Source organism: Argiope bruennichi, chromosome 5 (genome assembly GCF_947563725.1).
Source record: "Argiope bruennichi chromosome 5, qqArgBrue1.1, whole genome shotgun sequence".
Classification (NCBI taxonomy): domain Eukaryota; kingdom Metazoa; phylum Arthropoda; class Arachnida; order Araneae; family Araneidae; genus Argiope; species Argiope bruennichi.
Window position 1 is genome coordinate 80,184,160 of NC_079155.1, and position 17,854 is coordinate 80,202,013.

Sequence of the window (17,854 nt, forward strand, 5' to 3'; positions counted from 1 at the left end):
AAACAATTACGGCATCATTTTATATAATTCTCTGAACAATAAGTTAATAGATTGGTTTAATTAGTCGCTGATTTGGTACAAAACAGCGCCATATGCTAGTAACTTTGAAAAAATGATTTCAAGATCCTATAATATTTTAAATAATAATTTATAAATTTATGGTTAAAGATAAGAAAACATTTAAAATCTATAATTAGAAACACCCTAATATAATAATGAATATATCTCTGTTTTTGTTATTTTAGTTATCTCTGTTTTAGTTTTAAAACTTGCGCGTAAATTAAGGAACAGCAATAACATGCGCAGAAAAAAATGTATTTAATATTGTCGTAACGAGCAACAGTATAAAACTTTAACTGAGAAAATATACTTTAAAATATTTTTTAAAATTTAAGAAAAAATTATCAAGAAATGAAGTATATAATATTTTGAAATGTAAATATATGGTTTGGGTAATAATTTAATCCCAAATAATTGGGGTAAAATGTTAAAGTTAGATTAAAACTCAAATTAGAATTTTCTACAACTCTTACTTTGTTCATACCTCAGATAATCTGGTAATAAACTAACAAATAAAAGCAACAACTGAGCAATTATGTAGTATTTTTCTTAGGCTTGAATGGTAACATATGCTAAAGGTAGCTTTGAAAAAAGGGATGCATTGTAGTTGTTAGTTTCATAGAAAATGAAAAAAAAAATCAAGTGTGTTTGTTACAAAATATTCTAAGAATAATAAACTCTGATCTATACCTTTGTAAGTAAGAATCAATGTATTTCATTTCATTCATTTGGCCATGTTATTTTATTGCTGTATTCATATGCGAAAGGATATACGTCCCTTTCCGATTTATTTATTTAGTGAGGTGGAGGATTAAAAAATGTTTAAAATGATATAAGTAAATAAATTTCTATATAGAATTATATAATTATTCAATTATTCTTTTTATGAATATTTCGTATATGATAAAAAAATTTATATAAAAGGAAAAAAAAAATATTTTTTCATGTTCTTAATTTTAAGACAAATTTTGATATTCAGTATTTGTTCAAAATTTCAGAATGTTTTTACTTTCTCCTGTAAGAAATATATAAAGAAAGGCATTGTAAACATAAAAAATTTGAACTTCGGATTTTAACGAATTTTCAGATTTCATGCTATCCCGAGTCAGAAAAGTATGTTTCTGGAATCACATCTGTTTGTAGCTCTATATATGTACATGAACACGATAGCTCAGAAATATTTAGAGCTACACGGATGAAATGTGGTATGTAATCATTACACCAAATACATAGATTTCTATCAATTGCTGAAGGAAATCCATTAAGAAGCAGTGTGTCTGTTCAAATGCGAACGAACACGATAAATACAAAACTTAAAAAAAAAAAAAAAACTATAGATAAATAAAAATTAGTATACTGGTTTAACATCCTAAGTATAGATCCGTATGAAATTTGGAATAAAATTCATCTAAAGTTGGCTGACTGTCTGCCAGTACCTTCAGATGTTTGTAAACGCGATAACTCAAAAATGGAATAATTTAGATAAATGAATTTTATTAAATAATGTCAAATTTCAAATGTAGATATCTATGGAATTCTAAACCAGATTTATCTAAGGGCTTACCGTCTGTCAGTCTGGGCTTTTGTATGCTTGTCAACGTGATAACTAAAAAATGCAATGATTTAAAAAAGTGAAATTTGTATGGCAGCTTGTTATTACTATTGTAATTCTATATCAAATTTTGATTTTAATCGGTCGCAGACCCCCATTCAAAATACACGTCTGGATTTTTTTACTGTACTACGAAACACTCTCACTAGTAGGTCATTGAAAATAAATATCTGAGCATTCCTGGTATTACGGACTTGTTCAATTCTACAGTTTTAAACCAGAAGAGAGGAAATCGTTTTTACACTATATGTGAGAAAGTAATGAGTAAATCATTCTCGATGTTTCTGAACTCAATAAAAAAAAATTCTAATATTCTTCCAAACGGTTCTTTTATTTCAAACACTGAAACATAACACTGAAAGCTATTCGAGTAATTGTACAAAAGTTTCACACATTTGATCGTAGAGTGCTTCGTGAACAAAGCCTTTTTATACAATAGCACATGAAGTTTACACAACAGCGAATAAAATTTTTCACCATAGGAAATTAAGGGATTGAAAAACCCATTCTTCTAATTGAACTTTATTTATTTATTTATGTAAATACACGGGATTGCCAAACAAGATATATGAGCACATATATTTTAAAAGGAAAATATTTTTACCTTTAAAAGCTATTAAAGATAGTGTATAAAATTTTGATGATTTAAAATGCTTTCCACTTTTAGGGTTTGTGAGCGCGATTTTGTGATGAAAAATATTTTTATTTTTTGATCAGTACATTAAAGCACAACATGAGTAGTATATGCATATTGAAAAAATATTTTCAGTTTCAATATTTTTAAAGAAAATGAATATGAAGAATTGAAAATATATTTCTAATCATTATATCATATTTTAGTATGATAAATTAAAACATGCAGCTTTAAATCAAAAGTAAGCAATTTAAAAACAAGATAGTTTATTCAACATACAATTCGACTGGATTTCGAATATTTTAATATTTTATAAAATTTTGATGACTTAAAATGCTTTTCACTTTTAAGGTTTGTGAGTTATTTTGTGAGGAAAAATATTTTTATTTTTAAAAGGACCAGTACATTAAAATACTATATGAGTAGTAAATGCACACTGAAAAAAAATATTTTCAATATCAGATTTTTTAAAGAAAATGAATATGAAGAATTGAAAATATATTTCTAATCATCATACCATAGTTTAGTATGATAAATTTAAAAAAAAACGGTTGTAAATCAAAAGTAAGCAACTTAGAAGCAAGATAATTTACTCAATATACAATCCGACTGAATTTCGAATATTTTATTAAAAGTTTAGATCATAAAAAAAAACTTCTATCTTTATTTAATTTCAGATTAAGTAATAGTAAATATTAATTATCATCAATAAATTACGTGAATTTGAAAATTAGCACCTTAAAATTGGATAAATACTTCATTAATTATACAAATTAAATAATAATTAGACAAAAACAAACGGTTGTAATAAATTAACACAAACGGTTGTAAATCAAAAGTAAGCAACTTGGAAGCAAGATAATTTACTCAATATACAATCCGACTGAATTTCGAATATTTTATTAAAAGTTGAGATCATAAAAAAAACTTCGATCTTTATTTAATTTCAGATTAAGTAATAGTGAATATTAATTATCTTCAATAAATTACTTGAATTTGAAAATGAGCACCTTAAAATTGGATAAATACTTTATTAAATTATAATAATCATGAAAATGTCCTGTAATTTTGTAAAAGAATAAAAATTTTGTTACTCAAAACAACAAATAATAATAATTTATTAACCTTTATTCTTGTGCTGTGACATAACAAAAACGAAAAGAAATAAAATAAAAAACAGATTATTCTTCAAAATTAAAGAAATGACAAAAATGAGTGATTTTATTTTAATATAAGCAGGGGCCAAAGAACACTCCATTTTAGTTCATTTAGAAGAATGGATTGAAAAGAATAAATAATTCCTTTTTATTTAAGAAGAATTGATTTAAAACGACAATTTCTCTCTAGTTTAGAAGAACACATTCTTCTTTCGGTTCCTATTCCTAATGGTGTATCGGTTACATATACATATATAAACATATAACAGCATAATAAATCAGCCATTGAGCGTTAGTATATGCGGATGAATGAGCAACACAGTCGGTACAGGATTTTCAGTCAGATGAAACACAGATGCAGCTTGTCGTGACTAGAATGTATACATAAAAAACAGCGCTAAATGCATACTAATCTAAACATCAACATACAAGCCTTCACAACACTGAAGCAGAACTAAACGTGAAACACGAAATAATTGGATGTGATATGACTAAAGTATTCTCTATAGAAGTGAATGCAATAATTATAATTCGATTCTGTTGGAACAGAAATGTAGTAACGAAATTACCAATGTAATTTCGTTAGCAAAGTAAACACTTATTTTAAACAAAATTTGTATTTGATTAAATGATTCAACCGAAATTATGTCATCAAAAGTTTTTTTTTAATTTTATGCTATTAGAATAGTATTAAAATTAAATATCATTTTAACCATTAGAAAACTTTAACAATATAATCTGGTTGTTCATCGCCAAAATTTGGCAGTGTCTGTATTAAAGTTATTTAAAATATCTCATTAAAAGTGAAATACATAAAAAAAAAAAAACATTTTTTTTTTACAAGAATCACCTATTTGTCGTTAGTCTACAGAATGGATTAGTATTTAATAAATGTATCTTACAAAGGCCAGTTTGTTTTAAATTAAATTGACAAAATTGAATATATGAACGAATTCTTATTTGTTGTAGTTGGGCACTTAAATATAATAACGAAAAATTTAAATTGATTAATTAAAACAGATGTTAGTTTAATTATTGCTGAAAAAATATAATTCGTTAAAGAATTTTTATATTTTAAAAAATCTTCATTCAAAATAAATAAATATTTTTATGTGATTCAAAAACTATAGGATTCTTTATTGTGACATTCCAAAATTATAAAATCGTGTTTTTTGCATTTCTCTAGTAGCACACAAATATTGTACATTCATCAATATTCATATAATATCCTTCCGGGAGGGTCACCTCGAAAGGAGGATGAGATGCGTCTGGCATAGTGGTTGGATCTCGTCGCCTTGGAGGGTGCATGAAAAGGTGGGGGTCTGACTCCTCCCATCGATGACGGGATGTACTTCCTTAGAGAAGGGTTGCACCGTGACCGGTGATGGCCTTCAGGACTCAACCACAGTTCTTGCCAGTGTTGCTGTTGCGGTGGTTCGGTCATTCAATATTATTTATCCGTGTGCCTTCTGGAGGGTCGGAGAGTCAGGTTTATGACTTAATATCATATAAAATCGCACAATATTGTATAATATTGTGTAACAGGCTGTGCTACCTGGATGAGCTCCGGTAAAATCTCTGGACAAATTTAATAATTTCAATTCTACTTTTAATAAAATGTTTGCCACTTTTTAAAAATTTAATTCGTTGGAAATAGAATGAGAAGAGTAATAGTTGGAATTCAATAATGTAGACTAATCATATTTTGTGATCGTAAAATGTTATGTATGTAAAGGAATTTCAGTTCATTTTCTTTTTTCTATATAATGCGTTATGAAATCGAGATCTCAAAAACAAAGGTGTTTCAGATTACTTTACCTTTATGAACAAGCATGTTATGTAAAAAATATGATATTTTTTTTCAATAAAACTGTTTTGAGTCAAAACTCTAACTTCAGGCAAGTACAAATTTTGAGCGTCTTGGTTAGCTTTTTACGTTATGGATTATTAAACTCTACGAAAATTTCAAAAGCTTAGTGTAAGAAAAATGGTGCAAAATGTTATCATCAATAGATTATTGTGCTTGTTTTCTATAAATGTGTATTCTATTTGAGGGAAAAAACAAATCGCGAATGTATTTAAAAACTACAAGACATTAAAAAAAACACAAGATACAATATAATGATAAGAAACGTAAATTAAACATTAAAAATGAAAACTCTATTATTGTTACATTATGTTTATAAATATATGATATGTTGTTCCAGCATAACCTTAGAAAATCAACGTTAAAATGTGTATGTAATACTGAAACGTAAACTGATATATGTTTTCAACGAAACAGTAATATTTGTTTGTAAATGCTGAACTATGGAACTGGCCCCATAAACTCACTTATAAGCCAACATAGTGGCATTTCAATAATTAAACCATTAGTATCCTCTTCTACGAAAATACACTTGTTCATTTCACATAAAACGTCTTACAAAATGCACATACACAAAACGATTTGAATTCAATCTTAAACGTCATACACACCAAAGAGAACATTCATATTACACTAGACTAATTGTATCTTCACATTGCCAGTCCCTTTGGATTCCCATTCGGAGAATTCCACTTTGAAACATCGGGGGAATGCTTACCGCCATCGTTTACATTTTCTTGTGAGTGGGATATCCTTGAGTCTACTATAGTTGGCAACATACTTAAATTTGCAGCAGAAGTGGTTGAGCTTTGAGACGCACTGAAAGGCCTCTTGTCTTGATTTCCTCCTAAATTGATGATGATATTCTTGTAGACAGCACTTCCTGATGTCTCGTCACTGCCGGTGCTAGCACTCTCTTCCACAATAGACGAGGTGGCGTCGATTAAGCTATCTTGGCTAACCGTTGGCGAAAAACTGGCTTCGGAGACACCCTCATGTGGCAGGCACAAGGATGCTACATCTCCAGTCATGGCTTGGAGTTTGTTGTATTGTCCCTTTTTGCCCAATAGCTGCATGGCCTTTGATTTCTTCATCTCTTTCAAGGATATCACCTCTTCCACTTCATAATCAAGCAAATCACTATCACTTGGGATTTTATACTCGACCTCAACTCTGTCCTCCCGTCCGTCGCTTCTGTGTCTATTCCTGGACCTTGGTCTGCAAGAACTTCTTGATGTAAAACTGGTCGTGTCATAAGCTGGATTCATCGCCCCATGGGTTGAATCACACATCGAATAATGCCTCCCTCCATCGCTGTAGGGTGGACGCTTGTGATGGCACGCGCCCATCTTACAAGGCGTGCCAGAATACCTTAGGTCTTCATCATCAGTCGTCATGGATGTTTCTGATCGCATAACACGCCTTCTCAGGGATGGCAGCAAAGCCTCCAGCAAATCATAAGAAGTTTGGCACGCGACGTCTTCTACTTGAGATCTCATTTCTTCAATGACGTCTTCGGTGTACGCATGCTTTATCATGCCAACTAGTCTCTTTTTGTCATGGCCTCCCGGGGAATCGTCGCCACTGGATGTGCTTCTCTGTACTGGGAGAATTGTGGAAGGAATTCCCGGGAAGTTGAAGGAATCGGTACGTCTGAGACGAGTTCTACGATCCAGGGCTTCTGCTGCGCGGACTGCTCGGATATGCTGAGCTACATTGGCAGCAATCTTATCTTGTTTGCTGATTCGGAGGCGAACGAAGAGGTTCATGCTGGGACGTCGAGTAGTAGGTTCAGGTTTCGGGTTCTTGTGCACGAGGTCCAAAGAAAGGTTTCTGTGATAGAGAAAGTGCATGTTACTTGGACGAATCCAGGAATAAACTGTTAGAACAGGAGTGTAACATCTGCGTATTGAATTGATATTATGCAAAGTTTATTACAGATATATGGCGGAAGTTATAAAAGGAAAGTTAAAATGGTAGTTAAAATGTGCAAAGTAATCACTTTTTTCATGCCTCAAAAAAGATGATCGAACATGAAATTTCTGCCCTACAATAAGTTCTCTTAGATTATCCATACACCAAAATGATCTACTCCTTTAATGAGTAAAAATAATAATAATAATTTCCTAACTTTTTGAAATATAAATCTAATTTGCAATTTTTCAACAAAAAAATTTGTATGTGTAAGTTTACATACACTAAAAGAATACAGAGTAAGAGCATGTAAAATTTTAGTTTGCATAATTCAATTCCACAAGACATTGGATTAATACTTATTTTAATATGTTTTTCATATCATTATTAATAATTGATGTAAAACCACATTTTCATTGTTAATAAATGGAGGAACATTTCTATTGATAAGGGATAAGACACTGGATGATTCCATTCTTTTTATGGTTTCAATAATAAACAAACTCCAACTTCCATATAAACAATAAATAAAAGATTTATAAAATTATTATAACTAAATTTAATGAGTTTAATCATTTCAATTTGTGTCCAATTATATATATATATATTTAATGTGTTTCCAACGTTATTTTTTAGACAACAATTTTATTGTTTAGGGTTAGCAAAATACTTCTGCAAGTCCTAAAGACTTTTATACCGAGTATAAGCAAGTACAAAAAAATGGCAATAATAATGAGGAAAAGAATGATAAAATAAGGAGAAAGTAAATAAAGAAATAAATCATAAAAAAAATCATAAAGGAAAATCATACCAAACATGCATGAATTTTGAGACTAGAATATTTCTGTCTTCTGTTTCATCATATTAAACAGGAATGATCCTAGGCATTAAAGAATAATTGATAAATGATGCCAAGCAGAGAATTAAAAAAATAAATTATTCAATAATGTGAAAACGATGTAAAATGAAAGTAGAAAAGCTATAAATAAAATAAATAAATTTATTAATACTTTTATTTTAAAAATTAAACTTATGAACTGTACAGTGTTTTTCCTAAAACATCTATATTTTTAATTTTTCTTGTTGCTTTTGCTTTCTAAGACTCAAAAAACAATAGAGAACTCATAGAAAAAGTCTATAAACAAAGATTATTATTAAATTAAAAGAGGACATTTTTATTGAAGTTATCCCTTTATTTTTACATAGTTAATGAATGGTTTTTTCCATTTATTTGCACATTCTTAAATTAAAAACTAGCGACGAAAATAATTGTTTAGGATATATAGATAATATATTGATATCATCTACTGATTGATATTCATATAGATTTATATTACCAATTAATTAGAATAACACCTTCTTGTAAAAAACGGAAGACAATTTAGAAGTCTTGTAACTATTGTTTTCAATGCTTTTAATTATTATATGATTCATATCTGTAAGATAGAATTTTTGGATTGATGGTTTGCTTACTTTCTTACGTACTAATCTTTTGAATCTTTATACAGTAATTGGTTCCTTATGAAAACAGAATATTTTAATCATTTAAGTTTCATTAATTATATAATAATTGTGTTAACTGATTTAACGAAGGTGGCTTAGAATTTCATTCAAGAAAAATTAAATTTGGATTCAATAATATTTGTAATTATGAATTATGCAAAAGATTAAAGGAAAAAAAAAATCAGGAATCATTTTAATTAAAAAAAAATTAAACTCGCTTTCATTAATGTAGCAAAAACTAAGAATTCTTTTTTTTTAAATCACAAATCTAGTAACATAGAACTTAAAAAAACAATAAAAACATACGGGTGAAATTCTGGAAACTAGGGGGTGAAAGATAAATTTATACTAATATTCCAATTTAATAAGAACATCTGTATTAGAATCTCAATATTTTACCTTTAGGCTTTGGTATTAACATTTTTGTTAAAAAATAATAAAAAGTTTTTAAAAAATTGACAGTAAGAAGAATAATAATTCGGAATAGAATGTTTAATATTTCATTAGAACATTAAATCTGCGAGTACATAGGATTTGAAAATTTGACTTTGAAATCAAGAATATTAAGAGTGATTTTATTAAAAAAAAATTGTTTTATATAACTATTTAGAAAATGTTTGAAACTACCAAAAAAAAACCCCTAACTATTATTTAAAAATTAAAATATATTAATAACATGGTTTCGATTCCATTTTATATATTTTTTTGCAATTGTGTCTCAACTTTTGATATTTGAACATTCACCTTCAGATACTTGATAAATTTGCTTTTTGCTTTTAAATATATTGATAAAATGGTCCTTAATTTTTTTTTCATATTCATAGTTATGGATTCTAAAATAAACTGTTTTATCCGCATTTTTCCCATGATGTTTGTTATAAATGTGATTATGATTCCAATTTATATTTGTTTCTATCTACGTTTAATGCTTTCGAGATCTGTGTTTTGATCTCCGGATATTTGATTAATTTTTTTTGAATAAACTGATAAAAGCGATCATTTTTAAAAAAATTATATTTACTGCTAGGTGTCATAAAATAAGTATGCTTCCTTCATACTGAAAAATTAAATAATGACAATAAAGATAAAATAATAATAATAATAATAATCTACCTTCTCAATTAATGCTTATTGTCAATTGTAATATTTAAATAAATTTAGGGTAACTTATTAGAATGAATGAATAACGAAAACCAAAATGTTATCAAAACTGGTAATTAAATCATTGTCTGCAAATAAAAATGACGACCTGTGCCTGCCTACCTTGGTGATTCTAAGCTGAATTCTGAAGTGGAATGAGATGAATTTCTTGAAACCGTAGCAGCAGAAGGATAACCTAAATCAAGAAGAAAACAAATATTAGTCATTTTCTTTTCTTCATTGATCTTTCATCTGATTTTAAATCTTTATACAATCAGTTTGACATTTTGTCAGCAACTGCTTACTAATAATTCTTTACTTATAGAGAAAGAAAGCTTATTTCTTTTAATAAGCATAATTATTATATATTTTTAAGATTGATATTATGATAAAAAGTTTAATATAAACTCAAAATATTTTTGTGTTGAAAAAATAAAAAAAATAACAGTCAAAAATATTTTTTAAATTCAATTTTCGATTAAAAGATTAAAAGTCTGATTTACAATTTCTGAGCAAATTTTTGTATTTATCTAAAATTATTACGCATTAAAAATATTAAATATATTTGTTGTGTATACCTGAAGTAAAAGATCTTTAAAATTTAAGGTATATAAGCAATAAAAATTTTGGAATAAAACTAAACACGATTATATATTATTAATAAAATCATATAGAACAACTATCTACCTAAAAATTTTGGAAAAAAAGCATTACAAATATATATTATTTATTGCTGGAAATACGAATTCCTGAGAATAACTTAGCCAAAATAGTAGCAACGCCTTCAATTTAATCCCCGTATTGTATAGAAGCACTTCATGTGCAATACATTGTAAACGAACAGATGTTTTGATTCCTGCAGTATGATACAAGGGGTATTCAAATAAAAAGGTACGAAACTTCGTAACAACGTAACCGTTAACATATTTGCTTATGCCGCTATGGGAGAACGTAGCGAGACTAGGAATGTGAATGGAGTCACCGGCGTAGATCGACGCATGCGCAGGAGAGTTCAGAGGCTCTTATAAAGAGTGCCGTCCAATTGACTAATAATGTTGAATTCCATGAACACAGAAGAACTATTAACTCCGATGTGCACTGTGAGACATTCTAAAGACTACACAGGTCCATCAAGGTGTGATTATGCTCCATGATAATGCGCATTCACACATCTCCAGGGTCACACAAGTGGAACTGGCCAAGTTCAAGTGAGAACAGCTCGACCATCCGCCCTACAGCCCGCATATGTCGCCCTGCGATTTTCATGTGTCTGGTCCATTGAAAACACATCTGAAAGGAAAGCGCTTCAACTCGGACGGCGAACTCAAGGACGCTGTGAAGGACTGGGTCTCGTCATGGCTACAGGAATTCTGGGAACAAGGAATCCTTCGGCTCGTTAATCGATGGGATCGTTGCGCTCAGGCCTATGGTGTATACTGTGCATAGTCTTCACTTACACCCACAGTGTCGTTTCGTACCTTTTCATTTGAACACCCTTTGTAAAAACCCAGCAGAACATTCTATAAATAAATTTAATAATACGGCATCAAATAATATATTCATTAATGTTGTACTTTAGTGTTCAATGTTATCAATTATACAAAACGATTATAATGCGATAATGTTTTGTCACGTTCGGAGAAAAGAAAAATTTCTTTGTCTTTCCTTATATCATCAGTGACCTATTTTTGGAGGACTTTATATTATATTTCATCTACTTGTGAAGATAACGGAGGCACAAACGTTGCATGGAAAGCGCGAATGAATTTATTTTGTTTACTACATTTAAAAACCTGCATTAGAAATATCAGTATCTATAGCAAACAATAAACAAAACGAACAAAATGAATTACAACGCTACTCCAAAAGTAAGATAATTTGAACGAAATCAATTCACAATAAGCGTTATTGTAACCGTGAAATTGTTTTAATCTCATAGTTGTTCTATTTCGGTGCATGGTCTACTGGAACAGGTAGAGACAAATGCGCTGTTCCGCACATTTTTGGAACAAAGCATGTCCAGTTGAAGAAAAGGGCACGTGTGAGCGGAAAATTTCTGTTTTAATGACCAAATTCTTATCATCTCATGTGGCGAAAGCAATTGTAAACGCAAGAACAGAGCAACTTCGTTCATAATAGTTGGTTGATAACTTCGTTTCAACATGACTTTCGATACAAATTTAAAATCCATCAAATAGATTCTGCCCCTTAACATAACATAAACTTACGTTGGGTTAATCTTCGTTCGAGATACACGCAAATGAAAAGAAACACTGCATAATGATCCATGAAAGATACGTTTTCAAGAAAATTAGAAAAGTATTAGAATAGCGATTTTGCGAAATCATCGACGCAATGTTCAGAAAAATTTTGATTAGCAGGAAAATGGAAATAGGCAAGATTCGCATAAAGGGATTTTTCATTCATAAATATTCAATATTATGAAGTCAAGAACGTTTATCTGTCCAAAATCTTTATCTTAACGATACAGCGATCGTTTAAAATTTCTTTTAATCTGCTCCAATCATCAATGAAAATTTATCAATATCGATTGCAAAATGAAATGTATTTTGCAGTAATAATAATAGGAAATTATATCAATTATTTTTTGAGAAAAAATATGACTTTTAATTTCTGAACAAAATATTGCAGCGAATCACTTGCCACCGAAACTATCATATTCGTACGTTGATTTCTTATTTTCTGATCATTGTTATTTAAGCTTCATTTCAAACAATTCTTTTTCAATCAAAAACATTTATAACATTAATATATAATAATTTGGTACTTGTTTATTTCAATAAATTGCCAAAAATCTAAATGGTCACCAATCAAAAAACTGATCTTGAAAATCATTAAGCAGACCCAGGAATGTGAACTTTGGAAAAATATTGGTATTTTATGTATAATAGAGCTTGAAAATCTAAGCGTAATCTGAAAATTGGCAAATAAACCTATTGTTTTAGCGATCTTGGTGTGATCTAAATATCAGTTCGAGAAAACCGAGAATGCAAGCCATTTTGGCGAAGTCTTGGCATTTTTATATAATGAGCCTTAGCGATCTAGAAATTCTCTGAAAATTGCCAACTAAATTTAGTGACCTGGCAATCTAGACGTAATCTGAAAATCGCCAAGTAAATCGCGGTGCTCGTAGAAGTAAACAAGTACCAATAAATAAATTGTGAAAAACAATAATATCATTAGAGGCAGAAGAAACCTCGAAAACTTAGAAAAATAATACAGAGATCTCCAATTCAGAAGTATAATGAAAGCAAGAACGTCTAGAAGTAGAAATATTCAGACCTCTACCTATGTGGCACCTGACATCTTTTGTCGTCGTGAAAGCGCTCCTGTTGTTCTTTTCGGGTCGCAATAAAATGATGTACAGTTTGGGAAAAAACAGCAGCACGAGTGCCACAATGGCGCTGAAACTGATGCACAGGCATAACGTAATCACTTTTGAATTGCTGCCAAAATAAATGGGAACAAATGCAACCCAAATAACGAGGGTTGTGTACATCGTGAAACCTATAAATTTAGCTTCATTGAAATTTTCGGGGACATTTCTCGTTTTGACAGCATAGACCGTACACATAGCAATGAGGAAGAAATCGAAACCTAGGGGAGCTATGATTCCCAAAGGCGTTGTATTGCATACAAGCTCAACCTTGTCCAAAGATGGGTAAGAGTACATGGAATCTGCCGGCTCAAGAACTAACATTGCACCAATTATACTGGACTCGACAGATATAAGTAGCCAGGTTATAACAACTTGAGCTGTGCCGCTCATGAAACGAGGTTTCTTGGTGATTATTTTCTTTTTGCTTCCAGCCAAAATCCTGGCTATCCTGTTTGTCTTCGTGACTAGGGATGCGTACATCATGGCAAAGCTAAGACCTGGCATTATCCTGGTCAAGAAACATGAGGTATGAGTTGGTTTGGCCAGCAGGGGAAATGTGCAGCTGTGGCAGAAATACATGCCAACAAGGATGACATAAGAGAGTTCTCTGGTGGACGCCTTGACCACGGGAGTGTTGTTATGCATAATGAAAACAACCATGGTGAAGAACGTTGCAATCATTCCCAGGATGGCAATCGTTAAAGACACTATAGCAGTGCTGTCGCTCCACTGGATGTAATCAACAGGGATTCTGTCGCAGTCTGTAATAAAGAAACAGAAATTAAAAAGGCTTCAGCATAACATAAAAAATTCATAATTGAAAAAAATCAGAATTGGCTCTTTGGTACATGTAAAACAAATACTTTAAATTGAGTTGTTAAAATGTTTCTTAGAATTAGTGTCAAGAAACAATACAATCTTTCATTTTTGAATTATTGCTTTTAATGCGGATAATTGCCGGCGTCCTGGCATAGGGGTAGCGGATCTTCCCCGTGATCTGGGCGTCCCGGGTTCGAATCCCGGTTCGGGCATGGCTGTTCTTCATCTGTGTTCTATCTGTGAGGTGATGAATGAGCCCCTTTGTAAAAAGGGATTGTGCAAGCGAATGTGTGAGTTTCATCTTCATATGAACTAGAAGTCAGACTTCTGTCCTCGGGTGCTCAGAGGTCTCTACCCTCAGAAGCTACTGCATCCCCTTTCCGTGGTAACACGGACATCATCATCATCATCAATGCGGATGATTAATAATAAAAAAAATTAATTTTCATTATTGAGTTTTTCTAAAATTACTGAATACTCTTCTCATCCAAAGTCACTCAGAGGGTATTCTAAGGAGGATGGAAAACTTTTGTTCTCAGAAACTAAAACATCTGAAAGACTCAAAAAATATCCACATAAAAAAAATTACTCGCCCCGCATGAAAGAACATCTTTTAATGATTCGTATGGAACAAAGAACAAACAATATAGAAAAAGCCAGATAACATTGTTTAAAAAATGAAACGATATATATTTTTGTAAGTAGGAGGAATTTCCATCAAATATATAATTTATTATTATGTATTAATATTTATTATCTATCTTGTGTCTTTAGTTGACTCACTTTAGCATTTTTAATAACTCTTAATCTGCATTTCCATTTCATCATTAATAATCATTAATGTCAAAAGTGTATTCACTGTAACAGAGTATTTTTAGTTTCATACAATCTTCAAAACTATCGAGGGTAATTTGCTGTACGTTTTGCAATATTTCATTTTGCTTCGACTTTTTTGGAATAGCAATATTTGATGACTAGTGGTTTACCAGGATTTATGGTTGCAAAATTTTAATTAAGAATTTTTGGCAATTATAATTTATGACTCCCTCGAAAAAAATATTTTAGGATTTCAAATTTTGATAGATATTTCGACTTTAAAATACAATTTTTTGATAATGTTATGCATTACAGTTACCTTTCTCATATACACGAAATTATATCGTAGAAAATATCAGTAATATTTAAAAATTGGTATATATTAAAATGTTTTTCCACTGCATAATTCCGAAGTTAAATTTAAATTGTAAGAACAAAAAAAAAAAAAAAAAAAAAAAAAAACAGAAATTTTACTAAATGAATAGCTTATATTGAAACCTTTGAGCATAGAAAAATAAGTTGAATCTTCATATAATTACTATAGAGAAAAGCCAGTATTTTTATTGTAATGAAATATTACAATAAAAAGACTTGAGTCTCATTTCAACAATGATATATATTGCTGTAAAAAATTCTTGAAATATTTTTAATTCATTAGAAATAGAAAAAATACGAAAAAATTATTATATTTATAAAAATATTTTAAGATGACATGAAAGTCATTTTATGCTGTAAAATTTTCTGAAATTCTTAGAAAGGAAAAAGACAAAATTTCTTAATTCCAATTTAATTAAATTTTAAAAACAACTCTCCGAGGTGAACTTTTCTTAAAAGAATTCTTAAAAGAAAAATATATAGATTTCAAAAAATTGTTTAAACACTGGAATAGGATAAAATTATGAAATTTTTTCTGTTTTTCAGTGTTTTTGGCGTCCAAAACAAAAGAAGACCAGGTATGAGGAAAAAACGTTTTACATTTGTGCTTATCAAACCTTTTATAAATAAAAATCTAGATATCGCAAAACAGTTGAAATCGATAGGGTTACGGACATAAATTTTCTTCTCTATATTATAGTAAAACTTTAAAATCATATAGTCCAAATTTATTTCTAACATTATTACTTGTGATTATTATGTAACATCAACGCACTTTAGAAAAAAATTTCCCTCATTTTTGTCAAATTCTTAAATTTTAAACGGTTTTGAAAGAGAAAAATGTCATCAAATAATCTTATTGTGATTATTTTTATTTTTTCTAAATCGATATACTTCAATATTTTCTATTTTTATTTTATGCTGCACATGAAATCGAATATGAAATTTAAAAATGAAACTTTAACCGGAAAAATGCTTTGAGGTTCTCACTTTATTCAGCAACTTTTTTTTGTTTAAAAAGACTTAATTAATGGATATTTCCGAGGAAAAAACTGAATAATTAATTAACAATCCACTTTTTTAATAAATATTTTTTAAAAGTCGAAATTGGAATGCTTTTTAAAACCATTCATCTAAAGAATTTTGAAAGAATTTGAAAAAAAATGATGATTTTAATAATTTAAAATAGGATATAAATAAAAAGTTAATTAAGAAACCATTAGAATATTCAAACTCATCTACAATTTTTCTTCAAATGATAAAGACCATAATTAAATGTGTGAAAATTAACTACTCATCCAACTTTTTTTTATTATTATTATTCACAAATGAATGTAAGAGATAAATACAGAATCGGATCATCGACGGTTTGAGGTTAAACAGCCATATTTGTGTCATGCTATGCTTTTTAGAATTTAGAATTGAGGAATTTATCATCTTTCTTTGACTCCTATTTTGACGAATTAACCCATTCTAACACATGCACAAAAGCGCGGAGGGTTTTAGAATCCATTGGCAAACAATTTGTTCAAAATAATAACAAATAATAATTATATAATGAGTTAAAAAGAATTAATTTTTTTTTCTTTTTATTTTTGAATTCTAATCAGGCACGTTTATGACAAATAATCACTACAGATCTAAAATTTTTAGACGTGCGCGTGCAGTGATTATCGGCTCTTTAAATCCAAGTTCAATTCAATACGAGAATTGTTTACTTATGGAAGAGTGAAATGGACTAGCCCTTTAAACCCTCCCCCTCACTACTTAGGTGGTAGAAAATCCATAGATTTCAGTAATTGGCCTAATACGATTGTGATTGAAAAATCACCACGTACTATTCTATCTTATGCATTTAAAAATATGCGGATAGTATGTAACAATTTTTTCTAGTTTTTAGGCAACAGTAAGGATTTACAATTTTTTTGCTAAATATATGAAAACGATTTATTTACTTATAAAATACTGCAGAGCAACGTTAACATGAAATGAACTTTTCCATGGATATTTATAAGCAATTAATTAAATATTTCTTAACCTCTTCGAATTGTAATTATATTTTTCGGATTGTGACATGTTCTCACATATTGGTTGACATGATATATGAGAGCACGTTTTATGCCTTGACAATATGAGAATTCGATTAATGTTATTTAAAAGAAACAAAATTCTTCTTATTGGAGTCAATTTTCATATTAGACACTGCCTGCTCGTTTGCTTAGTGAAGGAAAATTTTGCATTATATCTATCAAAAGATTACAACTTATAACTCGCCGATTTTGAGTAATTAATGATAATTCTCTGCTTAAACTGACTAAAGAAAGAACGATTTTTACTCTGCTGGTGATGCTTATTCTGTTACTGGAAAATCGCGGTTGCTAATCTAGAAGAAACCATAGCGTGTATAAGGATTTAGTGTAAAGTAGTCCCGATGAAGGATCCAACGTCTTCTCTGAAACGAGTCACATGATATTAGAATGAGAATGTGGATTGAAGCATACATTGATTTGGTAATTCAGCCCTCTTTCCGTCATCCTGTTGAACTTAATGGTCTATT

General features: G+C 29.8%; 1 protein-coding gene across 1 annotated transcript in view; it reads right to left on the reverse strand.

Annotated features, from left to right (window-relative positions):
* Window positions 1-3,350: 3,350 nt before the first annotated feature.
* The window catches only part of LOC129968730 (metabotropic glutamate receptor 1-like), a 459,728-nt gene continuing 445,224 nt past the window's right edge, over window positions 3,351-17,854 (reverse strand). The window contains exons 10-12 of the mRNA XM_056082915.1: window positions 13,191-14,048; window positions 10,011-10,083; window positions 3,351-7,163 (exon numbers count right to left, since the gene is read on the reverse strand). Coding sequence (XP_055938890.1) covers window positions 5,981-7,163; window positions 10,011-10,083; window positions 13,191-14,048 — 2,114 coding nt within the window. The 3' untranslated portion in view covers window positions 3,351-5,980. The remainder of the gene's footprint in view (window positions 7,164-10,010; window positions 10,084-13,190; window positions 14,049-17,854) is intronic.